This window comes from Equus quagga, chromosome 8, assembly GCF_021613505.1.
Source record: "Equus quagga isolate Etosha38 chromosome 8, UCLA_HA_Equagga_1.0, whole genome shotgun sequence".
NCBI classification, from domain to species: domain Eukaryota; kingdom Metazoa; phylum Chordata; class Mammalia; order Perissodactyla; family Equidae; genus Equus; species Equus quagga.
The window spans coordinates 121718808-121743371 of record NC_060274.1 but is presented as its reverse complement, the minus strand read 5'-3'; the positions used below and the strand labels follow the sequence as shown (position 1 = coordinate 121743371).

Genomic DNA, 24564 nt, shown 5'->3' with positions numbered 1-24564 from the left:
TAATTCGTCAAAATATAAAGTCATGAAAGTTTGAGCAGGATTCCCAAATCCATCCAAACTAGCCTTCCTTCAATTCTTTCTAGTTCCTTATACAACCTCTGAGGCCAAAAGAAGCAGAAAAACTGCCCAAACTCTTGGGAGTGATAAAGCAGGAGTCAGCAGCGGCCATAAACTAGGCACCATCTTGGTCTTTCATGACACCTGAATCCAAATCCTCAAGTGATTCCATGTTCTGACCTGGTTCAGCGCTGAGTCTGAAAAGAAAACACTCAGAGAAGTGCCAGGTTTATTAGAGTGAGAGAGTATTACCCTCACATCGCCACCAATAGACATAAATTCCAGAGATGCATGCACTGACCTCACACCAATAATTACGGAAAATCTCTAGGGTTGGAAGATACCTTAGAGGTCACAAGGTTTACCCTCCCATCTGATGTGTTAATCCTCCTTCAACATCTCCCTCCAGTGGACTGAGGTCAGATTCTGTTTAACACGTGGCCATGATGGAAACTGGTTAGCTCTGAATCTGCACTCTGAAGCAGAGAGTGTTTAAGGACTATATGGTAGTACAAGTAAAGTTCCTTGGCTGAGACCCCGTTGGTCCCTTTCCTATGAGAAAAGGTTCCCATAGTCCAGTGCAAAGTCCCTCAAAATTTCCCCACCAAGCACAAAGCACAAAAAAGGAGGCCTGGGACCAGCATGGGCAGCCGGATTTTGTCCGTGGGTTTTCAGAAGGTCTAGTTCTTGGTGCACAGAAGGCCTCTGTCGCGGGGTTCTGGGGCCAGCCCTCTCCAGGAACACGTGGTCCTTAAGCTCAGGGTGTTCTTCCCAGAGAACAGCTAGGTCTGCTGTTCCACTAGCTGTAGTTTGGCAGTCTTGACTCGCTGGGCTTCCTTTAGGTTCTGTGCACGGATCTCTGGGTTGGAAATGAACTCCACTTGTTGCAGAGGGAACCAGCCTTGCTCCCCATCTGAGAGTCTCACGCCTTCCAGCCAGCCTAAGGGCACAAGGTGGGTGGGAAGAAGAATTACCTGGGAAAGACTTGCAATAATTCCTGCTGGACTTCCTTCCTGGAAACTTTTCTAATCTTAAGGCTCAGTGGACTGGAGAGCCCACAGTATGGGAAGTCCAGCCTCCCAGTGTACTAACCTTGGCTGCTCTAATTCTGGTAAAGTCTATAGCTGCCTGTTCCTGGGCCTTCTCCACTCTCATGGGTTGAATCGTGCTCCCCCCCAAATATATGTTGAAGTCCTAACCCAAAATAACTCAGAATGTGGCCTTATTAAGGAAAAGGGTGGTTGCAGATGTAATTAGTAAAGTTAAGACGAGGTCATCCTTGAGTAAAGTACGCCATTAATCTAATATAACTGGCCTGCTTATAAAAAGAGGGAAATTTGGACACACACATTCACACCGGAGGACGGCCACATGAAGATGGAGGTAGAGATTGAGGATAGAGATTGCCACAAGCCCAGGACCACCTGGGACTACGAAGCTGGAAGAGGCAAGGAAGGATCCTCCCCTAGAGGCTTCGGAGGAGAACAGCCCTGCTGACACCTTGATTTTGGACTTCTGGCCTCCAGAACTGGGAGAGGATAGATTTCTATTGTTGTAAGCCACCCAATTTGTGGTACGTTGCTAAGCAGCCCTAGGAAACTAACACATCCACCTGCAGCGTCCCACCTCCAACGCCCAGCCTCCTGCTGCTGGAGTCTCCCTCTTACCGTCGCTGCTTTGCTGAGTCACCATCACCACGTCGGCCTTCTCTAGCGCCAACTCGTCATTCTCTCGGGGTTTGTAGGCTCGAAGGCACTGTACTTGCGGGGAGTCTTTGGAAGAGAAGAGTGTGAGGAGAGGTTAGGAAAGGGAAATGACTGGAACATGGAGAAGGAATTGCAGGGCGAGGCTGGGAAGACTTGGGCTAGAGAAAGTTTGGGCTGCTGAAAGTTACAGACAAAAGACACAACTGGAAAAGTCTTTAGCTTCTACCAGGGAACAAAATGGTTGATAAGGAAACAGAAAGATCAGAATTGAAATGAATCAAAAATGCTACTTCTCCAGGGAAGATGAATTGCAAAATATGTTGCAACCACCTTCAGTGACTCTTTATTAAAAATACTTGAGATTCAGCTACAGACCCATCTTCCCTCTGAAACCTTTCCTGACTCTTTGGACCTCAATGGATTCTGAATTCCTTTAAAAGTGATTGTTTGTGTCACATCACTATCTTCTTATCTTAACTAATTGTTTCAAGTATGTATTCTGTCTCTCCAACTGGATTGTAAAATCTGAGTCTGTGACGCATTCTTCATTTTCTTCACGGTACCAGATATGGGGCTAGAAAAGACTTAACCAGCAGGGTTCCAGGTATGATCTCAGAAAGGCATTCAATTCCCTTTAGCTTCAGTTTCCTCATCTATAAATGACTGGGTTGATCAAGATGATTCTTGAGGGAATTCTGGATTTTCCATATTTCTAGATTTTTGTGAACCAGGGGAAATCCAGTTTTGAAGCTCAAGATAACAAGTCTCAGAGTGTTCCTGACTCATAAGCATTCCATCTTTCAGGGGTTTATCTTTCTACTTTACCACACTGCCCTAGTTCTCTCAGAAAACAAAGAGAACACTCTAATATCATCTGCACATCTTTTTCTCCAGCTCATCCACATGTGCCACTCACAAGATCACAGAGAAGGAGAAGAATTATCTTGCCTTCCTTACCCGCCGGGGAACTGAAGGCCAGCAGAGGGATCGCACAGTGAACAAATTACAGAACAGAACTGTTTACAGTCAGGCTCTCCTACTTCCTTTCCCAGGGTTCCTTGTATTTGTTTGTTTTTTTGAGTCACTACAGGCCCAGTGTTCCTTTGAGTTCAGTTCCTCTCTGGACACGAATTAAGGAATCCTTGCTGGATGACAACTGCGGGGCTTATCTGAGACTCAGAAGTCCAGTCTTGGCATGAATGCAGACGCATTCTTAATGCATGAGTGCCCGTGGGTATGTGGAAGCCTGAGGTAAGGGGTAGTGGTCTCAGGTCAAGTTATACAGGAGGGGGTGTGGTCCAGACAAATCTACTATGTTATTAATCATCCTGCAACTCCCACTCCAGCCCTACTTTCTCCTTGGATTTCTCTAAGACATTTTTGTTTTTGTTAGTGCCATCAGGTTGATTCCAACTCCTAGTGAGCCCAGGGACAGCAGAACGGAACCCTGCCCAGTCTTTTCGCTCCATCCTCTCACCTTCCAGCACTATATCAGACAATGCTCTGCTACTTCTCATAGGGTTTTCATGGCCAATTTTTTCGGAAGTAGGTGGCCAGGTCCTTCCTAGTCTGTCTTAGTCTGGATGCTCCACTGAAACCTGTCCACCATGGGTGAACCTGCTGGTATTTCAAATACCAGCGGCATAGCTTTCAGCATCACAGCAACATGCAGCCCTCATGGTATGACAACCGACAGATGGGTGGTGTGGTTCCCTGACTGGGAAACAGACCTGGGCCCTAGCCGTGAGAGCGCTAAATCTTCAACACTAGACTACCAAGGACTGAGACCTTTAAGCAGATAAAATCTCAGCAAAATAATAGCAGGACAGACTTAAGGAGACATATATTTAAAAAGAGCAAACTATTGCCCAAGGAAGGGAGAGTATGGGAAGGAGGCATTGCCAAGGTGATGAGCAGTTTAAGCAGATGCATCTCAGGTGTTTAAGCTCCAGACGCCAGTCTTCTATCCTGAAATTCTGGATGAAAGCAATAAAAGAAAGCCTCCCAGTTACCACCCAGCCTCCTAAACCCCTGCAGCCAAAGGAAACTTCTGACCCTGCCATTATTCTGTCCCTCTTAGACCCTCACTCACCATAACACTCCAGAAGGTCCAACTCCTCTCTTGGCATGGTCAAGGCTGAGATCCATCGAAGCTTTTCACTTCTGAGGAAACAAAGCAGGGTCATTGCTTCAGCTGCAGCTCTGGGGGTGTAGGATAAGGGCCAATGATGGCAGAGGGAAATGACTGTGGGAAGGACTTGCCTAGTTCGAAAAGTTGTGTAGTTCCATAGTGTCTAGGACAAAAGTCATAGGACTCTGCTTGGTTGGAAGTATGACACGATCTTGAACTATATGTTAATGTGTCTTGTCACCTTTTGTTTTTCCCTTCTCTTTCCAAGCTTATCCTCCTAATGGCTTCTTGTATCTTTCAAGTGGGGGCAGAAAGTCAACTGTCAATTATACACATGTAGATTTTCCATTTTGGGACTTGTACCGAGCAAAATGTTCACCTCAGTTTAGATTCCCTCTCTCAATTTGCATAATTCTTGACACTCCTCTGCCACCTCCCTTCAATCAAATATCTCAGAGATGAAAATTATTCTGCAATCATAATTAGATCAGGGAGACATATCTACTATTTTTTTGGTCATGTAATATAATCTAAGCCTAATTTTGTAATTATCTGGAGGTTTTTGCATTATCTTAGCCTCTGCTTCCATACACGCTGGAGTAATTGAGAGCTGACACTATTACTGTTCCTGGAAGATGTTGCCCAAAGCACTAAGCAAAGAGCAGGAGTCTCCATCTGATTACCTGACTTAGGTGACGTTTTGCACACAAACCCCGGCACCAGGCCCTCTGTTCCGTAAGTGAGAACAGGCATTATTGATCCCACCCTGAAGGGTGGGACAAAACTGAACAGTGTCTACAACATGAGGATCTTCAGACCATCAGATATTATACTGAACTTTTAAAAGACGTTTCTTATCTCTTTCATAACAGCAATAAGAGCTATAGTCTTATAGCTGTTTATTATATGTTGTAGGCAACGTGTACCAGATTTTATAGGTATTATTTTTAATACTCTCTCAAATGTATGTATGTGTGAATGTATTTTTAAAAAAATTATTATTAAAAAGATGAGCAAATCCAAGTTCTCAACACTATGGATTTCTGCTCAACAGAGGACTGGGTTGGAAGGTGCGAGAAAGGAAAGCTAAAGGCAACCCAGTGCCTGTCTTAGGCATGTATATGCCCACCAGTCTTGGACACTGAGGAATTTCTGTACACGTGGGCATTTGCTCGTGATGTCAGTAATCCAATTCTTTAGTTACTCCATACCAGTCCATCTCCTTACTGGTGTCTCACAGACTTTGCCCTTCTTGACTAAAGTGTATAAAATAGATGCTAAACTTTGGTAGTGACTTTACACCCTCCCCCACCTCTAGTCTCCTGCGGAGTTGTCTATCAGCTCTAGTTTGGGTTTGGGTTTCTCTGTGGATGCTCACCAGTCCAGAATGGGTGAAATAGTGCAGTGGCTGTTTTCTGGACCCATTTTCTGCCTTGGTCCCACTTCCTTCCCAAGCTGCCCTCCCTCCTCCCCTCAACTGCTCTGCCCAGCCCCATCTCACTGAGTCTCAGTGCGGAGGAGGAACTCGGCCTGTGTGCCCTGTGTATTTTGCCGCAGGAAGAGTCGGAAGAGGTTTTTGTGAGGTCCATGTAGCTTCATTTCACACTTTTCCCCGCGGACAGAGGAGAAGGGAGCATGGTCAAATACCAGGAATCGGCTACCCCTGCAAAATACAAGGCTTTTCAATCTGATTCTGTAGTTGTCACGCTTTAGCCACCCTCATATCTGTGGATTCAAAATCCCTGTTGTAACATCTGCAGCCTGCAAATTCTCATAAAAACCATAAGATGGTGCTAACTTGCTCCCAAGATGGTAGCTCCAGAGTCCCCAGGGATTTGTAGTGCAATGGACACTTTGCCACTTTAAAGAGTTGAAGAGAAAGAACTAATATAAAATTTCTAAGGTCCTTAGGACCAAAGAGTTAAGATCTGGAATTGGCTAAGTACCTCTAGGCCAGTAGGCAGAGGCTAGCCCAAAGAAACCCCAAATCGACTGATTTGAGAATCTGATAAACTAATTTGCTCCATTTTGCTCTGTCTCTCTAACATGATATGGGTCCTACTATGTGACCTCATGACATAATTTGGTGGGATCCCCTTTTTTGCTTTGGATCTTTTGTTCTCTTCTCTAGGCCATGGCCTCCACTCGATGGATTGAGCCACTGAGAAGGGTTCCTCTAAGAACATGACCCTTCTCTATCCCTTTTAGTTCTTCCCTCTTGCCTCATCCCATTTCCCTCTTGTGCTCTGGCCTCCCATTCCAGTCACTGACTCTCGGGGCCGAGACAGCAACAGACAGTCGTTGAAGAGATGCAGGTGGACTGGACGTGTGTTCAGTTTCCTCCGTAGCCCCTGGGAGGCACTGAACTCAAGGGCCGTCAGTTCTCCACTCTTCACCAACCAGCGTGACTGTGAAATAAGCGGGAATATCTACAGGGTGGGGGAAGACAGAGAAGGCAGTGTCACAGACAGGACAGCTTGAGGCCTCCTCTCAGTCCTGCCCTCCTCCCCGTGCCTCCTATTTGTAAGGTCCACCATTAACAACCCATTCTTCCACATCTTCCCTCTTGCTCATAACCCATCCACTTAGACTCAGTTTCTCTCTGAACCCTCTAACTACTACTGTCTACTGCTGGGCAGCTCTCATGTCCATAGCTCAGGCAATGAAAAGTACCTATGGTCCCAACCAGGATAGTGACTATATGAGAAAGCTCAGCCCTAGCAGCCCAAACGGAAAAAGAGATGGAAGAGCCCAATTAGGGCATGTGGAGGAACAAGGCAGGGAACAGCATGATGTATGTCTTAGAAGTTAAAAGATTTGAGCAGTTCTGACATCTGTTCTTTCTTTGATTATAACCAGAGACATGAGAGGAGCAGTTGGAATCACATGTGGGAGTGAGAGTAAGGAGAACTAGGTAGGGTCTGCTTAGAGCTGGAATTTGGGTAAAGATAAGGGTACTGGACTATGTTTAACATGTGCATAAGGGATTTTCCCTCTCTTCCAGGGAGCTAACGATGGTGTCTATTCTGAGATGGAATTTGAGTGTGGAATGTCTATTGTAGATTTGTATTTGGATAGGAGATTTTGGCCCTATATTTGGATTCAGTTTTATATTTCTTTGGTTAGACTAGATAGAGCCTTGATAAAATACTGAATCGTTCTAGCCACAAAAATATATCTTTATAGAGGCTTATATTGATAGGCTCTTCCTCATCTGCCCAGTTCCCAAATGCATACACTCTCTCTCAAGTAAACACTGTCCTTTATTTCTTATGTAACCTTCCAGATTTTCTTTATGTATACACAAGCAAATACATATACTGATATGTGTCCTCCTACTTTTTCACCAAAGGTAATATATTATAACACACACAGTTCTCTATCTTCCCTTTTCATTTAACAATATATGATGGAGACTGAAGTAGGTATTCAGGTATCGCAGAAATAGGACGGAATAAAAGGCATGCAGAAATGCGGTCAGAGACTAGGATTGTTTGAGCAAGATGGTTCTATGTTTGAGGGTGACCTGTGGGATATGCTAAAGAGCTTCATGGGCAGCAGCGGGATGGGGGTGGGGGGTCCAAGGGACTAACTCACTTTGCATTCAAACTCAATCTTCTGGCTCAGGTAGATCAGCTCCTCTGTCCGTCGCATCCTCTGGACATTGTTATTGCAGTCTCGGATCAGCTGAGTGTTGAGCAGGGTAGGGTAAGAGGAAGAGCACTGTGTTAGAATCTTTGACTTTTGGGTCCCCTGCAAGAAGTCTGGAAATCAGTTTTAATAGGCTAGAATTGCATGAAGCCAGCATTAAGTTGACGTCTAGGATTCTGGTATACTTGGTATGACCTGATAGAACATTTCTGGGCTAAGTGAACTTAAGATTTAATCAGAGGATTGTGGTAGGGAGAGTGTAGTCCCCTGGTGTGGAGTGCCCTCAGTGTGGGAGAAGAGGCTGTGGGGTGTGCATGTTTGGAGGTCTGGTGGATGCAGTGAGGTGACTGAGCAAGGCCATTAGCAGAGTCCTGCATTTTCTGGAGTCATGGGCCTGGGCAGGGAAGAGTTCTCTGTGAAGGCAAATCAAAGCATCAGAGTCAGGGTGGTGGCTGCTTACCTCCTCCAGGGCGTGGTGTGCCTTCGTGGCCTCTGCCTCCTCTGAAGAGCCGGGCTGTGTTCTCTTCAGAATGTTCTATAGAACAAACAGTAGCCAGGAGCCAGATGGAAAGATGGGATGGGAAAACAGGAAGAGGTGATTGGGGGTGGGCTAATGGAGAAGTCAAGGAACAAAATTTTAGAAGCAAATTCACCCTGAGAAAGAAGAATGTGGGAAGTGGGGAGACTGCTCACATCACCCACAAGCTGTGGAAGAGTGGCAAGAAGAATGGACACTCCTTTACTTTGGGGCTTCCTGACATCATCCCTTTGAGTTAAGGGGAGAGGACCCAGGGAGGATCTGCTGTACCTGAAGCAGCAGTTTAAGACGGGTGATGCGCTGGAAGGGCAGAATCAGAAAGGACTTGAGGGAAAGGCGTTGGCAGATGGGGTCACTCTCCAGCTTCTCCAGGACCTCTCGGAAACTGCTGTTGGCATTCCTGCATGGGCAGCGAGCCTCAGGTAAGGAGGGATGTGGGGAGTACTGGAGGACACAGCGAAGGCAGGGGGAGTGGAGACTCAGTGGAATGTCTGTGGGTCAGGAAAGAATGGTGGGATCCAATGTACAGGGGGCCCAGATGTGATGGCTGAGGGCATCTGATCTGGAAGGAAAGGTGGGACTTGAGATCACAGAGCAGGCACAAGAACATGTGCTCTCGTGACAGCACCCTGGGTTAGGGATCGGGGATTTTGGTGGAAGGGCATTGCAGGGCCCACATGCGGACTGAATGGGGATCGGGTCTTACAGCAGTCTTTGGAAGGTGCGTTCCTGGTAGGTCTGGTTGGTGACATAAGGCAGGTAGACCCTGCGGAAGTTGGGGGCATGGTTCAGGACTACATCACACACTTGGAAGGTGAAGATGTTGTTCTCGAAGTTCTCTTCCAGGTCTGAAAGGAACCTGTACAGGATTCAAACAAGTCTCATGAGACTTGTGGGCCTCAAGTGAGCAGATGGCTGACCCCTGCTATACCTTGAGCTTGTGACTTCTTCTCTTTATTAGTAAATAACTTCTATTGACTGTCCTTAGTTCTGTGACCCTTGCTGTGTACTAGGCTGTCCCCAGTTTACCACTGATCTAACTCTCTGGTCCTAATATTCCATTTCTTGGTCTTCTTTTGATCCTGTTCAGGGTTTCTGATCTTTAGATGCTTCCCACATCTCATCTCCAATGCAGTGTGGTCCACAGTACATCCAAAACCTCAACCCAGGAAGCATTTCTCATTCACCTGCTTATCTATTAGTGGATCTATCTACCCACACACCCTCTCCTTTTCTTTGCTTTCCCTATCCGTGTGGCCACTGGGAATCATGGAGGGAGCAATGAGAGAGATTCTGAGAGAGAAAAAAAACAACCAAAGGTTTATAGGATGAGATAGTGAGACTGAGTGGTGTTTGGGAGAAGAGGAATCTCACATGGTGCTGACATCATGCACATCCTGTAAACGAGAGAAGAGCCATTGGTGATCCTGGTTGGAAAGAATGGCCTTGAGCTGGGTTGAACGTTGGAAATGATCCACTGCTATATGTAGGCTGCGCAGGTATGAGGCTTCTGACACAATCAGCTCAAATTTGGCCTAGGAGGTTGGGGAGGAGGAAGATTAATTAAAAACATTTATTGAGTCCCTGGTGTATGCTAGCCCCTGTGTATTGTTTCAGGGGTAGACCGATGAACAAGACAGATTGTTTTATCGCTCACAGTCACACCAGAACCTAACTTAATATTGGAGGGAAAGGAAAACAGCATTTGAGGCCAAGGGAAGAACATGTGCAAGCCCTCAAAGGTGTAAGAGAAAAAGACACTTTCGAGAAAGAAAGAAATTGAGTGATTTTGGAACCAAGCATACTAAAGTAGTGGCAGGAGAGGAAGCTGGAGAGGCAAATAGAGATGAGGTCTGGAGGATTCTGCAAACAAGGTAAAATAGTTTGAATGTACAACAATGGGGAAAACAAAAAGAGACTTCATGTAGGGGAATAACTTGATTACATTTCTTTTTTATAAACATATTTCTGAGCACAGTCTGAAAAAAGATTGGAAGGGGCAAGACAGCCATGTTAGGAAACTTCGTAATGATTCCTGATGAGAATAGCCAAGGGGATGTAGAGAGGTAGGACAATTTCGTGATTATTGAGGAGGGAGATTTGGAAGCACTTGGTTATTTGCTAGAAATGGGGGCTGAAAGAGCAGGAATAGTAACTGCTAATGCCTCAGTTTTTGAGTTCAGTAACTAGGTGAATGATGGAGTCAAAGTCAGAGAACTTTGAAAGAGGAAGAGATTGAAGGAATAAAGGTGATTTGAGGTTTGAGGAGAAATGAAAAGAAGCAGGATTTTTGGGAATGAGATGATGCAGTTGTGATTTCACGGAGATAGTCCAGCATTTGAGAACTTGTTTGGAGCTTCCTGCAGGGTGCACAATGACTCACAGCCCTGTCCTTCTCTAGCTAGGCTGGTCATGCTTCTCATCCAAGCATGCAGCTTCAAGATCGATGCATGGATAGAAAAAAAAGAAGACACCCATGCCTTGGTGATGACTTAGATAATGGATGACACAGCCAGATGACCCTCGCACACAACAACACTAACAGGGACACTGAAGGTTCATTTGTATCCTGGCTCTAACTTTTGCTGACTGTATGACTTTGGGGGCCTCATTTAACCTCTGAACCTCAGTTTTCTTATCTTCTTGTGTAGATAGAATGACCCTCACCTCACAAAGATGTTGTGACAATCAAAAGCAACGGAGTCAGTGAAAGCACTTTGTAGATGCCAGAAGTGCTATTCACGAAAGGAAAATGTGTGCATAAGAGGTTGAGGCGCAGAGGTCTCTCTTCTCAGAAAAGTGAGACCAGAGCTGGCCCGGGAGCCCTGGCAGACTTCCTAGTGTGCTAGAATTGGTGAAAGAGAGCTAGGGTTCATGTCATCTCCCCATTGTTTGGTCCATAAATATGGGGCAGATGAGTGATTTTCTAAATATCCTCCACGTGCTTTGAAAGTTGAGATCGGAACAGAGCCCCCAAACCTGAACTCCAAAATAGCTAAAAATTTATGCCTGTCTCTGTTTGACTTGGTAAAAGCATTGTTTATCCATAAATCTTTCTGGCCAAAACTTTACTCCCTCTCATCTCTGAAAGAGAGAGTACGGCACTACTATGTACCACACTCTGCACCAGACGCTATGCTAAAAGCTAGATATGTTATTTCATTTAAACAGCACAGCAGTCCTCAAAGGTAGGCATTATTACCCTCAATTTTTAGATGAGGAAGCTGAGATTTAGTGAAGTTATATAACTCGCCTAAGGTTACATAGCTAGTAAATGGTGAAGCCAGGATTCAAACCCAGGTCAGCATGACTTGACATTAAATTAGTACACAGTTTTTGAGTGATTATTATGTACTAGGAACTTACTTTTTTTTTTTTTTGATCTCCAAGTAACTTTTTGTAACCCAGTTTTACAAATGAAGAAACAGAGACTTAGAAAGATCAAGTAATTTGGCCAAAGTTAAATAGCTAGTAAATATTAAAGTGGGCTTCACGTCCGGGTCATTTGCTCCAGAACCTAAATACTTAAACATTATTCCTTAATCCCTTTCCATGGTGCCATATTGTCTTCCTGGAAAGAAAGGTTCTAAGCCCTGCATGTGCCTTGTTTGAAGAGGGAAACTTCAATGTAGCCTGAAGCCCTGGTTGACGAGGGAAATTTCAGTCTAGCCTGAAGCAGCAGTGCTGGGATTAATTCCACACCCTTTCCAACAAATTCAGAGGTATGGTCACTTAGTATGAGCCCAAACCAATAAGAGGCAGGAGTAAATGGCCCATGGCATGAGGAGGTGCACAGGAGGGATGGTGGTGACATTCAGAAAGCAATTCAAATCCATCAGAGTGGAGATGACCGATAGTCGTGGTGTGCATGAGTGTGTGGTGGGTAGAGCCTGCTCTTGGCGGTGGTGGTGAGTAGGAGGCAAGGACGCAAACAGATGAGGCTGCTTTCCCTCCTGTATCCCCATCCCCTGCCCACTCTGCCCTGCTGAGTACCTCTTGCAGTTTTTGGTCTTCGTGGGTCATGGAGAGCAGCACGGTGCTATTGCGCACCACGGGGATTTCCTGCCAGAGGGAGCCACTGGAGGCCATGGAGAAGCGCTGCAGGTACGACTCTGAGGAGGCCAGGGGCTTTCGGCGATGCTGGAGGGAGGCGTGCCCATGTGCCTCTGCCAGGCTGTCTGGCCGCTGCTGGCTCTGAATCTCCTTGTTCAGAACCACATCGCTGTACTCTTGGTAAAGCAGCTGAGCTACAGGGGTGAAGAAACATGGGAGAGGGAGAGAGTTAGGGAGACAGGGGAGTTGAGCCACAGAAACAGACAGAAGCCACCAAACTGCTCTGGCTCTCCTGGCAATTCTCTCTCCCTTTAGATATCACCAGCCCACAGCTGAGAGCCATGAGCCCCTCTCCAGTCTTGGGCAGAATACCCACAAGGGTCTCTGTTTCTGTCTCCAGGTACTCACAGGAGTTGATGAGCTTCGAGTGGCGTCTTGAGAAGCCTCCCATCAGCTCCTTTGGCTTTTTTTCCCTGTGGAATAGAGAAGGGCTCTGGGGTGCTTGCTGGGCATTAGATATGGAGAAGCCCCAGGTGACAGCAGAGGAGGTAGTCTATAATCTCTGGGACATGGCCTGGGATATCAGGGCCAAATCCCCTGAAGAGGCAAGTTGTAGCCTGATGCACTTTTGGATAGTTTGGAGTTTTTTTGGATGTCATGTTGAGCTTTTACAGGGGGTTTAGTAAATAGCCAAAGGGCCTAGGAGGACGGGAGACGCGGACTCAGCAGACAGAACAACGTTGATAAAAGATCTCTCTACTGTGGAATCCTGGTGTCTGTCTCTTCCCCTCCCTACCCCCAGAAGAGACAGTCCCAGAACCAACTGATGGAAATTTCAGAATCCTAAGAAAAGAGAGTACAAGTGTGTCCGCTAGGAGAGAGGGTAACTCACCGAAAAACAATGGTGTCTGAGAGGCCAGGGGATCTTTCCATGGCTGGACCTCTTATATCTGAAAATGGAAATGGGTGAAGTAACTGAGATTTTAGAGGGACATTCAGAGACAGCGGAATAAGGTAAGATCTAGAGAGGGAGATGCAGGCATCCGGGGGGGATGAAAGGGCTCCATTGGGAATCTGGGAGGAAAGGAAGCACCAAAGGAGAAAGCATCTGAGGACGCTAGTACCAGATACGTCCCATCCCTCATGTCAGAACGTGAATCGGACAAGTAGAGATGTCTTCTCTACTACTAGGAGGACATCAAGCAGGTGTTGGTAACTGGAAAGAAGTGGAGGTCCAGAACAACCCGGGGAAAAAGAGATGCACAATTAAAGAACACCATGGTTGGGTGATAGAAGGGAAGGAGAAGGAAGAGCATCAGCAAGCTCAGAGAGGCTCTTGGAGCTCCCTCTATGCTGGGGTTGGGTATGTGGGTGAATGAAACCAGCAGAGGGAACGGCAGGAGCCCTGGGGACAGAAGATGGATGTGATGGTAAGAGATGAAGAAAGCTTGGTCTGAAGTGAGTGTCACTGTTGTCCTTGCTCACCTGAAGAGCCCTCGGGCAAGATGGAAGGTCTGCGTAGGCCTTGCCGGTTCCAGCCCTTGTGCTTATTTGAGCCCTCATCAGGGATGGCAGTCTGTCCACTGCTGCCTTCCTGTGGTCTCCCTGGGTCCCGCCTGTGGGGCCAGCTGGATGCCTTCTCCAGATGGGGATGGCTGGGTTTTTCTGGCTGCCTTGCTTGGCCTAGATCCGACCTCCTCAGGCCATTGGCTCCTTCCTGCTGGGATGTTCTTCTCAAAGATCCTCTGGCCAGGGTCTCAGAGCCTTCTGAGGGCCCTGGTTCAGAGGTGGGTCCCTGGGGCTCCAGAGTCCAGGGGGTGCTTGGGGGAGAGGGAGTTATAAGGGCAGTCATATTGCTGAAAGCCATGCCAGGGGACACTTCACTCTTACTCCTACTGGTGGAGGCCAAAGAGTCTGTTGACCTGCCTGTGGCTGGGGGCCAGGAAGTGCGTCCGGCAGAATGAGGAGTGGAGATGGTCCACTCTTGACAAAGAGGTCGTGGCTTGGCTTGAACTCCTGAATTCATGAGTCCTCCCTGGGTGCTCCTGCTCCTCCCTTTAGACTTTGGGGGTAATGGGGGTGGTTCAGTGGGAGGATCCATGATAGGGACAGGGGGTAGAGGTCTGTAGACCCTTGCGGTACTCGAAGAAGAAATGGGAGAATGGTGGGGCTGCAACAAGTCAGGAGTTGGGGGTAATGGCTTGTTGTATCTCAGCCTGGCGGGGAAAGAGGTCTGAGCATGGAGGGGAGTGTCTGGAGTAGAGGGCAGAGGTCGGTACTGCCTTGCCACAAGGGAGTTAGGAACTTGGGGAAGTGGCCCTTTGTGGGGGTCATGTGGCCCTAAACCTAGGGCTAATGGAGGAGGATGGCTACACTGCTTCAGTGTGGGGACCACTGCACGGCCATCCCTCTCCACCATGGAGGGGTGGACGTGCCTCTTCTCTGGGGGAGGAGGGGGCGGAAGTTCATGGATCCTCATATCTATGGAGACAAGGGGTGGGGAAGAGGCACAGGCAAGAGACTCTGGGGCGAAGGCTGAATTATGTGGGGAGCCCCATCGCTGGTTGCTGTGGGGACTGCTGGGCCTTTCTGGATTTGAGGTGAATTCTTGAGAGTCCTGCCCTGGAGTGGATAATGACCTAGAAGATTCTGGAAGGATACTGCAGTCCCTACTGCTTCGCCTGTCCCTTCTTGGGATCACAGAGCCATAGATGGCAGGTTTGGGGGGCCTCTGGGGCAACTCTGAATGGGAGAAGGAACATGATAGTCCCACAAGGTCTGGAATCAGCTCTGTCCTATGAGAGCCTGGGAAGGAGTTGCTCCTTACGTGTTGGAGAGCCCCTGTGCAGTTGGCTAGGGGGCTGTGAGGGCTGGCCCAGTCAGAGCTGGCACATGGGTCCAGGGTGGCCTCTGCAGAGGGGAAGCCAGGGAGGGAAACCAGGGGAGTCTCAGAAGCCACACAGGGAGATGGGTTGTTGGTTGAGAGAGAGGCTCTGGAGGTTTCTGGAGAACATTCAGCAATGGATGGATCCCTCCTGGGAAAGGCAACTGGCGGGCTAGCAGATGATGAGGCAGTGGTGCTGGGGGAGACTTCAGCAGGACTGGAAGGAGCTGAATCTGGTGTCCTTGGAGGAGTCACAAATGTCCTGGCAGAGACCACTTCAGTCCTCTGGCTGGATGCTGTCCCCTTCCCCAGCTTGGATCCTTCTTGCTGGCCGTCCACAGTTGCTTCTTGGTCAGGTGACTCCCCAGCAGGAAAGGAACTAGGTACAGAAACGGGCTGGTGGGACCATCCTATTGGCTCCAGTGTAGGAGTCAGAGCTACAGGGGACACTTCCTCAGCCCCAGGCTCTGTGTGGGTCCCGGGAATCCTGCTCATGGGATAACAGGCGTCTGGAAACAAGTCACAGGGAGAAGAGACCTCAGGGGCTACCAGAGTCAGTGTGGAAGAATCATCATGCTCTTCCTCCTCTTCTGGACTCCTTTCTTCTCCCGCTCCTCCCAGTGCATCCCAATCCCAATTCCATAGTTCCTCCTCACTTGACCCCACCTCCTCCTCCTGGCCCTCAACTGGCATCAATTTCCCCCATAGACACTGCTCTTGTTGCTTTCCAGTTACTTTCACTGATTTCCCCGCTAAACTTTGATTTTCCTCATACTGAACATCCACCCTACTCTCTTCTGGCCTGCTCAACTCCCTCTGCCTCTGTGCCCCCTGTTCTAGATCTGCCTGGCCCTGAGTTCTCGTCTCCCACTCGCCGTAATTCAGACTTCCCAATTCCCCATTAAGGCCCTCTCTTTCTTCTTGTTCGGCAAGCATCACATCATCTTGTATCTGCTCCTGTTTTTGCCTCTGTTCTTCATCTGTATCACTAACCTGCTCTCCCATCTGTTCCTGCTTCCCTAAATGCCCATCAGTATGAACATCCTCCCCCAGACTTCCTTCCCCCTGAACTCCCACTTCTTCTTGTCCCTGCTCCTCCTGCCCCTCGGCCTTCTGGGGACACATGACCCCTTCTCTCCCCTGACTTTCTTCCACCCCTTTAAATTGTAGCTCTTCCCCCTCTGTAGACTGTAGTCCTCCCCCCTCCACAGATTGTAGCTCTCCTCCCTCCGTAGACTGTAGTCCTCCCCCCTCCACAGATTGTAGCTCTCCCCCCTCCGTAGACTGTAGTCCTCCCCCCTCCACAGATTGTAGCTCTCCCCCCTCCGTAGACTGTAGTCCTCCCCCCTCCGCAGATTGTAGTCCTCCCCCCTCCGCAGATGGTAGCTCTCCCCTCTCCGTAGACTGCAGCTCTTCCCCCTGCCTGATGGTTCCACTTTCAGAGTCCTGCAGCTGGTTAGTCTCTGCAGGGTGCTCTTCACAGGAAGGCCAAAATCTGGTCTGAGCAGAGGTGTCTAGAGAAGTGTCCTCCTTCTCTTCTGCTTGTTCAGTTCCCAACATCAAAGAAGTGAGCTCTGATCTAAATTCCACCTCCACTCTGCTGCCCAGTTCACTGGATTTGGGGACCATGTCTAGATGGTCCCCCTCGATGGGGCAAGACCAGAGCTCCAAGGGAGCTAGTGTCCCTGCCTGTCTGTCTGCCAGGTTCTGGGGCACTGTCTCCTGGCACTCTAGAGTGTGACAGGCCTCAGCCATAAGATTGTCCTGGTTGGTCTCCACATCTGCAGAGGCTTCCTTGGGGAAAGAAGTCATACTCTCAGTTGCATAATCATTCACATCCCTTAAATCTCTCGGCTGGGTCCCCAAGAGTCTGCGTCCCTCTGCCCGCTTAGAGGATAAGTCCTGGCCTTCTTGAGCTTCGGGTCCCAAGGCAAGGATATGGCTGCTTCTCATGAGAGCTTCAGGGATAAGACTGAATTCCTCTATGTCAGGGATGGAAGTCAAGGCTCTATGTTGGGGCTCCTCATTCTCAATCAGGGCTGAATCCTAAAGGGGAATAAAAGACAAAGTTCCTATCACTTATTCTGTTTTACCTATCAGAGGAATAGACCATAAAGAATAAGAGTGGGATATTTTTTTGGTTCCATTTAGAGACATTCTTTGAGATGAAAGGTACTCAACAAAATAAGCAATAGCCTCTCTAAAACTTATCATTTATTTATTCATTTAATAAATATTTTCCAAGTAACCCCTTTAAGTGTGGCGCATTCAGTAGTGGATCAGATGGACAAAGATGGTGTTTTCATGGAGCCTGCACTCTTGTGGGGGAGACAGATAATAAATAATTAAATTAGAGCACAAGACCATGGTCAAAGTAACAAGTGTTCCCAGTGGTCATGACTCCCCAGATGGTATTATGTCATATGGTCGCTCCCTGTATACTCTCTGGACACCAAGAGTGACTCAGTCTCATAACTCCCAGACACTGTGAGTGACACACCCTAGACCTAACAGCCCAGAGAAGCAGTGTCTGGAGGGGGATCTTCTTCCTAAGCTGTTGACAGGGGATTAAAATAGGCCTGACCATTATAGCCAATGCCTGAGGTACTAAGCATTGTGTGATCTCCTTTATACAGGTCTGTATTTTACTACATATTATTTTCCATAGTGTCCAGCAGAGCCTTGTAATTAGTCAACAATTCTGCATTCAACTATAGAGGCAGCTGTTGTAACGTGGAATGATAACTAGACTTATTAGAACTGTAGTAGATACAAGGGTTACCCACTTTGACTAGGTCCATAAAAGTGTGTTACCCTCGTTATATTACTCCCCCCTTCTCCCCAACAACTTTGTGAACTTTTCTCATTACTTCTCAAAATTTTGACCTTCCCTTCTCTCTTCTCACTTCCAGCAGAATACCTCATCTTCTAATTTGCAAAGAATTTAGAAACCGATGGAGAGGAACTGCTTCAGATTCTTGCAATTCACAGTGAGCTGCATTTTGCCCTTTCCGTCTTTCCTTCTCTGACCGTTCAAGAGGTGTCCTTCCTCTCCAAGCGCTATTTTCTTTAGCCTGCCTTCTCAGGGACCTTATGCTATGGATCAACTCTCTCACTCCTTCACCTTCTCTGTTAGAACCACCCCACGAGAACTGAATCTTGTTCATGTCTTTCTCATCTTCCTAACTCGTGTAAGGAGCTGTTCACACCTGCTGTCTTCATATCCTCACATCTTACCTACCTCCAAGCAAGCTTCAGTAGCACCACTCTGCCCACCTCCCTACCATCTTCAAGTTGCTAACTCCAAAGGAGACACTAGGATGCTTATTTTGGGGGTTCTTCTCGGTATTTGACACTACTGACATTAGAAAAACTCTCTTTCTTGTTACTTGTGAGACTCTCTTTTCCTGGTTTAACCCCTTCAGTTCCCCAATCCTTTAACTAGGTTACTGTACTCCTCTTTGTACATTTATCAACCATAGTTCACTTGACTTCTTCCTTGTAGCATTTATACAATTATAATTATACAATTATGTGTGTATTTTGATTTATCATCTATCTCAAACAACAGGTGGTAAGCTTCACGAGATCCAGAAGTACATCTGTCTTGCTCAGTTGTCTATACCTGGCACAATACCTGGCCCATACTAAGTGCTCAATAAATCTTTTTCAATTACAAAATAATTTTCTCTTTTCCTTCCTGGCCCACATTCCCCACAGCTAATCAGTCACCAAGTCCTACTGACCCCACCTCCTAAATAGTCCTCAAGTCAGTCCATTTCTCTCCATCTCCACTGCTAGGCCCTGGTGCATGCTGCTGTCCTCCCACCCAGGCCACTGCACCTGGGGCACAGCGTTGCCACTGGCCTCCACACAGCTCCTCTTGCCCTATTTTCAAGGCATTGTCTACCTAGCACCTGAGTGATCCTTAAAGACCCACTTCTAGTTTAAATTCTTCGGTAGCCTCTGACTGCCATTGGGATCAAACACAAATATCCAGTTGGGTTAAATGCCCTCCACAACCTGGCCTCTGCCTTCCTCTCCAGCAGCCTCATCACGTGGCAGGACCTCCTGCACCCCATTGGCCTTCCGTCCTTTAGCTCACCTCCCTCTCTCTCATCTGTAGCCCTCACACATGCTGCTCCTCGGCCTGGAATCCTCTTCTCCCACCCCAGAGAACACTTGGCTTCTTCTCTCACACTCATTGCACTTGTAATTACGTGTCTATTGTCTGGGCTAGACCAGGAGCTTCATGAGGGCACAAACAGTGCCATCTTAACTGCTCAGTCTCCTCTGCCAGAGGCTCAAATGGCCCTCAACAAGGATTTATTGTGTGAATGTAGGAAGGAAGAACAGAGAGTTAAAAGAATGTCGTTCAATTTTCAGTTCTGCCTGTTTTATATCTTGCTAATTTTAAGACAATTGTAGAAATCATTTATTTGGACATCCATTTTCCTATCTTTTAAAAATTTTTTTAATTTTTCCTTTTTCTCCCCAAAGCCTCCCGGGACATAGTTGTATATTTTTTAGTTGTGGGTCCTTCTAGTTGTGGCAAGTGGGACGCCGCCTCAAGGTGGCCTGATGAGCGGTGCCTTGTCAGTGCCCAGAATCCAAACCTGCGAAACCCTAGGCCACCGAAGCAGAGCGTGCAAACTTAACCACTCAGCCACGGGGCCAGCCCCCATTTTCTTGTCTTTAAAAAGGGGATAAAATATCTCCTTTGCAAGGAGTTCTAATGAAGATTAAATAAGATAACATTAAAAAGTGCATTGTTAACTTTAAGGATCATAGAAATGTTAGGGACTGTAATTGCTGTTGAGGAGAGAGACAGAGAGTAAATGTAAGAGAGAAACAGGACTTATGAGCTGGAAGGACCTTTAGAGATACACAGAAAACTTTGCTTAATTTACAGATGAGGAAACTAAGGTCACTTGCTCAAATTTCCTAAGCAAATAGTACAGGAGAACTCAAACCAAGCTCTCCTGACTGAAGTCTACTATGAGTAACCAGAAGCCCAGCTGTAAAAAGTTGGCAGGTCACTAGCCTGCAGAAGTTCCCAGGGGCCTCTGGAACCCACAGCGGCACCTGGACCCGTACCTTTCTTGTCTGGTCCAGGCTTAAAGTGGAAGCCCCCTGCCCAAAATGCCTATTGTCCTGCTGAGATACTGTACACGCATACATGCTTTCACAGGCATACATCCACAGGCACACACACACACACATGCAATAAGCCACCCTTGCAGTTTCTATGTAATGGAACCTGACATAACCAAACAGGCAGGTCCCTAGCCACCCTGCAGATGTAGTATGCGACAAGTTCCACCTATATGGGGCAAAGAGCCATGTCTAACATAAGTGTCCCTGTGGGGAATAACTTTTGCGGCCTTTTCCAGTTAATTGACACAGTGCGTGATTTGCTCCCTAACTCTAGCCCTAAGTACAAAATACTGTAATCACTATGGATGAATCTGTGACATCACCCTATTCTCTCAACCACACATTAAACAATATACTTGCTCTCTGTAAACACTTTCTGAAACTTGGCTCCTACCTGCCTAAGAAGACCATGGGACTAAACCTGTAGTCTCTTCTCACCCCTCCATCTGTACTGTCCTGGCCCTGTACCCATATACACTGCCACGTCCTCAAAACAAGCAGCCTCTCAGTATATAAGCGTGTTTCTGCTCTATTTAGGCTATATCTGTATACACCATGTGCTATATTTACATCTTGAGTTCCATTCTAGTGACACAATGCATATCTGTCTCCTGCAACCCCATTGACATTATTTCTAGCACTATCTTTATCCATCTGGAAATACTGGTGGTCACCGGCTCAGCCACTATTTCCCTATACTTGATCCCATCCTAGTAATACTAATAAGATCAGGCAATACAAACCCAGAAGGTGACAAAGCTAAAGGAAATCTGTAAAACACAGTTTTACTCACATAAAGACATCAGGAGAGAGGTTTTTTGCACCGTCCATTATCATAGAGTTGCTGCTCATCTCCTCTCCACTGGGGGTGAATAATCACTGAGCACAGCCAAGGACCAAGCATGGCATCAAGGTGATCTGGTCTTCTTCCAGACAAAAGACATTTTACATCTGCTGACCCCATCCACAGGCGACTTCCTTGGAGACAAAGCTCCAAGTCACTCAATTGACAGTGTGTAACAGAGCTCAATATCTCTGTTGGAGACCCCCAACACCTTAGCTCTTGTCTATTTCTAGGCACCAGACATAAAACTGTATTCAAAGATATCACCTCCCCCTCATCACACTACTTATTCTTTGAACTGATGTCAAGTGCCATGTGTATTTTTGAGGACGATGTGTCCTGGATTTTCCAGCAGTGTGTTTTGAATACTCTGACTTGCACCACAAATCGCTGGAATATTCTTGAGACTTATAATACTTCTGCATTTACACTATATCGTCTATACTGCTGCTCACCTTAGGAAAACATCACCCAAATCAAAAGATATGTTCTAATTTTAATTTAGAAAATAACACCATCACATAGCTGTATGTCTTTATTCACTGTTTGACATTATTGGCCCCAATGCTACAATGATATCTAAACAAAAGTAACTGTCTGGACTACTAATTGCTAACACCTGTGTTCTACCCACTTTGGGAAAGTCTTGCCATCCCAGTGAAAACTGTAATATACATCTCTTATCTATTCCCAAATGTCCAAAAATATCGCCTCATCCACTGTCTTGTATACCCGTTGGTCTTACACAGAACATCATCAGTGTTAATGCTGACATACACCTCACAAGCCCACCTGTGGCCATCCACACAGATAATGTAAGTATGAGTGACCTGTTTATGTCCTTCACACAGACCATGAGGGTGACCTTGTTCCAGTCCACCTTGCAGATACTGTAAATGACCAGCTCCTGTTCGCTCAACAGCTACAGTGAGTGACTCAGTGCCTGTCCACACCGAGTTGTTACCTGTTTGGGTCTACACCACTGACATTTGAGTAACACTCCTCCTGTTCAACCTATGACCCTGTGAGTGACCTCGTTCTTGTCCACACCCTGCAGTGACTGACCACGCCAGACACCACGAATGGTATGCTCCTGTCTATTGCATAGCCGCCATGCTTAATGTGGCCACAGACAACCTCAGATAGACCACATTGTGGGCAGCCACACACTCCAGGGACCCCTAAGATAAGAAGACTCTTGCCTCTATTTAGAAGCACCATATTCTTTTCATAAGAGGGATTCCTCTGCGTACGTCCTGATGCCTCTCTTTTCCACACTAGCAGAACGACATACATTCCTCTTACAGGGCAGCCTCACTCAGAATTGACACCCCCCAGCCTTCCCTCTCCCCAATGCCCCAACAGCCCCCTCAATATACATGGCTTCAGTTTCAGGCCCACTAATTGGTTAACAAATGATCCCACATTGCTAGGGCCTAGGCTACTCCAGGTGTACATAGAACAGGAAATCTGAGAAAGAGGCCATATCCAGGGCTGTTTAGTGAGGAGCTAGGATTTCTGGAGTAGGCCAAGGATGCAAGAACTCAGAATGCAGTGGGGGGGCAAAACAGGGAGGAAGCTAGAAAGGAAAGTCACTCTCTCCCTTATGTGTTTGACACACCCTTCCCCCTCAATGTGACAAGAGTCCTGACCAGAGTTCACTCCTAGGTAGACAGGAGAGCCAATCTGTCTTGGGAACCCAGGATCCAGGAAGGGGAGAAGGGATTGAGATCTGAAAACCAAGTGGCATCAGAATCAGCTCTCCTAGGGCAGTCTTGCTGGAAGGCAATTATAAACGATGCTCAGAACTAGAGCTTGAAATGGGTTCTGGCACCCCCACCCCAACCCCAAACTGTAAACTGTAAGCTCCCTTTCGGCCTCCCGGAGTTCCGGAATGCAATGTTGTGATTAACATGAAGCTTTGGAAGTACTCCCTACATATGGGGAAATTGGGTGGGGGGCGGGGCAGGAGTCATTTTACAGGTGAAAGTATCCCGCGACCCGGGGGGAGGTGTGTACTTAGACATACAGTCTGCGAACCCATAGGAAGATAAAGGCAGGCAGGCCCAGGCCTGGTTAAGAAGAAGGAGACAATGAAACATCTCTAGGTAGGGAGTGCGTTCACAGGGAATCTCAGTTACCCCTTATTCTAGGGGTTAGCTTTCCCCAGGGCCGAAACTTTGGAGAACGAGCCCTGATTATTGGCCCGGGATCTGGGGGCAGGGTGCCCATTTCCAAGGCGGGGAGCAGGCCGGAAGCAAATTTTCCAGGCAAGAGCATTTCCTCCAGCTTCCCTCCTCTTCCTGACCAGGGTACTCGGTCACACACGCGAACCCCGCCTCTCTGCCCAGCCCCCCATTTCCGGAGCCTGCGCCCGGCTCGCGGCTGGGGCTGGTCCCGGGGCAAGGCCTCGATTCCTCGTCTGCCCGGCCCTCCCTTCCCTCCGCCGGGGCCCCACGGCCGCCCGGAGCCAGGAGCTGCGAAGGGACGAGGGCACCCACCTGGTCAGTGTCACATGCTGTCTCGGCCCAAGAGTCCCCTCCGGGTCGCAGGCGCCGGCCGGCAGTCCCCCGCGCAGGCCCGGCCGCCGAGCCGCCCCACCCGCGCCGCCCTGCCCGCCCGGCCGGGAGGGAGGGATCTGGGCCTCCTCGGAAGTTTCAGGTGAGGCAAGCGGGGACACACCTTCCCGGGGGAGGGGCGGCAGCGCCGGGCCGCGCCGCGCCGGGGCGAAGGCGGCTCCCGCGTCTGGGCCGGGCAGTGCCGGCCGGCGGGCCAGCGGCCGGGCGGGAGAGAGGACAGCGGGGCTCCTCGTGGCTTCGGACGTCTCTGCAGGCCGCCTGGGTGTTTCTTCGCCCCTGGACTCACGTCTCCACCTGCGCCTGACCCGGGCCCATGCTGATCTGATCCACTGGCTGGTCTGTGGCTCTCAGTGTCTGAGTTTCTGAGATTCTGTTTGTCTGTACGTGCGTCTTCACCTTGGGGCCTCGCTGTTCATTTCTCTTCCCTGATGTCTCCCTGTCTCTCCCTATATGAGGAAGGGTGTATCCTGCTCGCTTTTTCTGTCTCCCTAGGAGGCCATCTCTTAGGGCCTAGGAATGTGCGTCTCTATGTTATCGGAGTTCATTTGAGGATGAGTATATATCTCAGGGTATGTGTGCCTTCTGGGGTCTTCCCAGGACCTGTGTGTGTTTGTATTTAAGTATCTAAGCCTCTGTGTCAGGCCTGTATGTTTTCTCCCGCCTGTATTTTTTTCTGATTCCTTCAGGAAAACCCTGTGTTCTGTTGGTTTCTGAAGTCAAGGCTGAGGGGGTCTATCTTTGTGCCTCTCCGTAGACTTCAAAGAATGCCAAAATATTCTATGGTGCAGGCACACACACACACACACACACACACCGTAAGAATCCCTCACCTAGGGGACAAAGATCCTTGATATGTTCATTTTAGTCAGCTCAGCCCCCAACGCCAGTCATGACTCCAGAGGTTTCCATGATGATGTAAGTCAGGTAGAATCTTAGTGGGCTTTCTCGCTGTTTTGTTCTTGGG

The 24564-nt window shown here is 48.0% G+C and overlaps 1 protein-coding gene across 1 annotated transcript; it reads right to left on the bottom strand.

Annotated features, from left to right (window-relative positions):
- Positions 1–269: 269 nt before the first annotated feature.
- ARHGEF5 (Rho guanine nucleotide exchange factor 5) lies at positions 270–23678 on the bottom strand (the record flags this gene model as incomplete). Its single annotated transcript, XM_046668985.1, has 16 exons — positions 270–997; positions 1725–1829; positions 3856–3926; positions 5396–5557; positions 6166–6323; positions 7492–7581; positions 8006–8080; positions 8354–8483; positions 8790–8942; positions 9458–9618; positions 12077–12330; positions 12545–12609; positions 13029–13086; positions 13622–16173; positions 16423–17066; positions 23523–23678. Coding segments are annotated over 16 exons (4992 nt in total), but the record flags the coding sequence as incomplete, so codon positions are not given.
- Between the last annotated feature and the right edge of the window lie 886 nt (positions 23679–24564).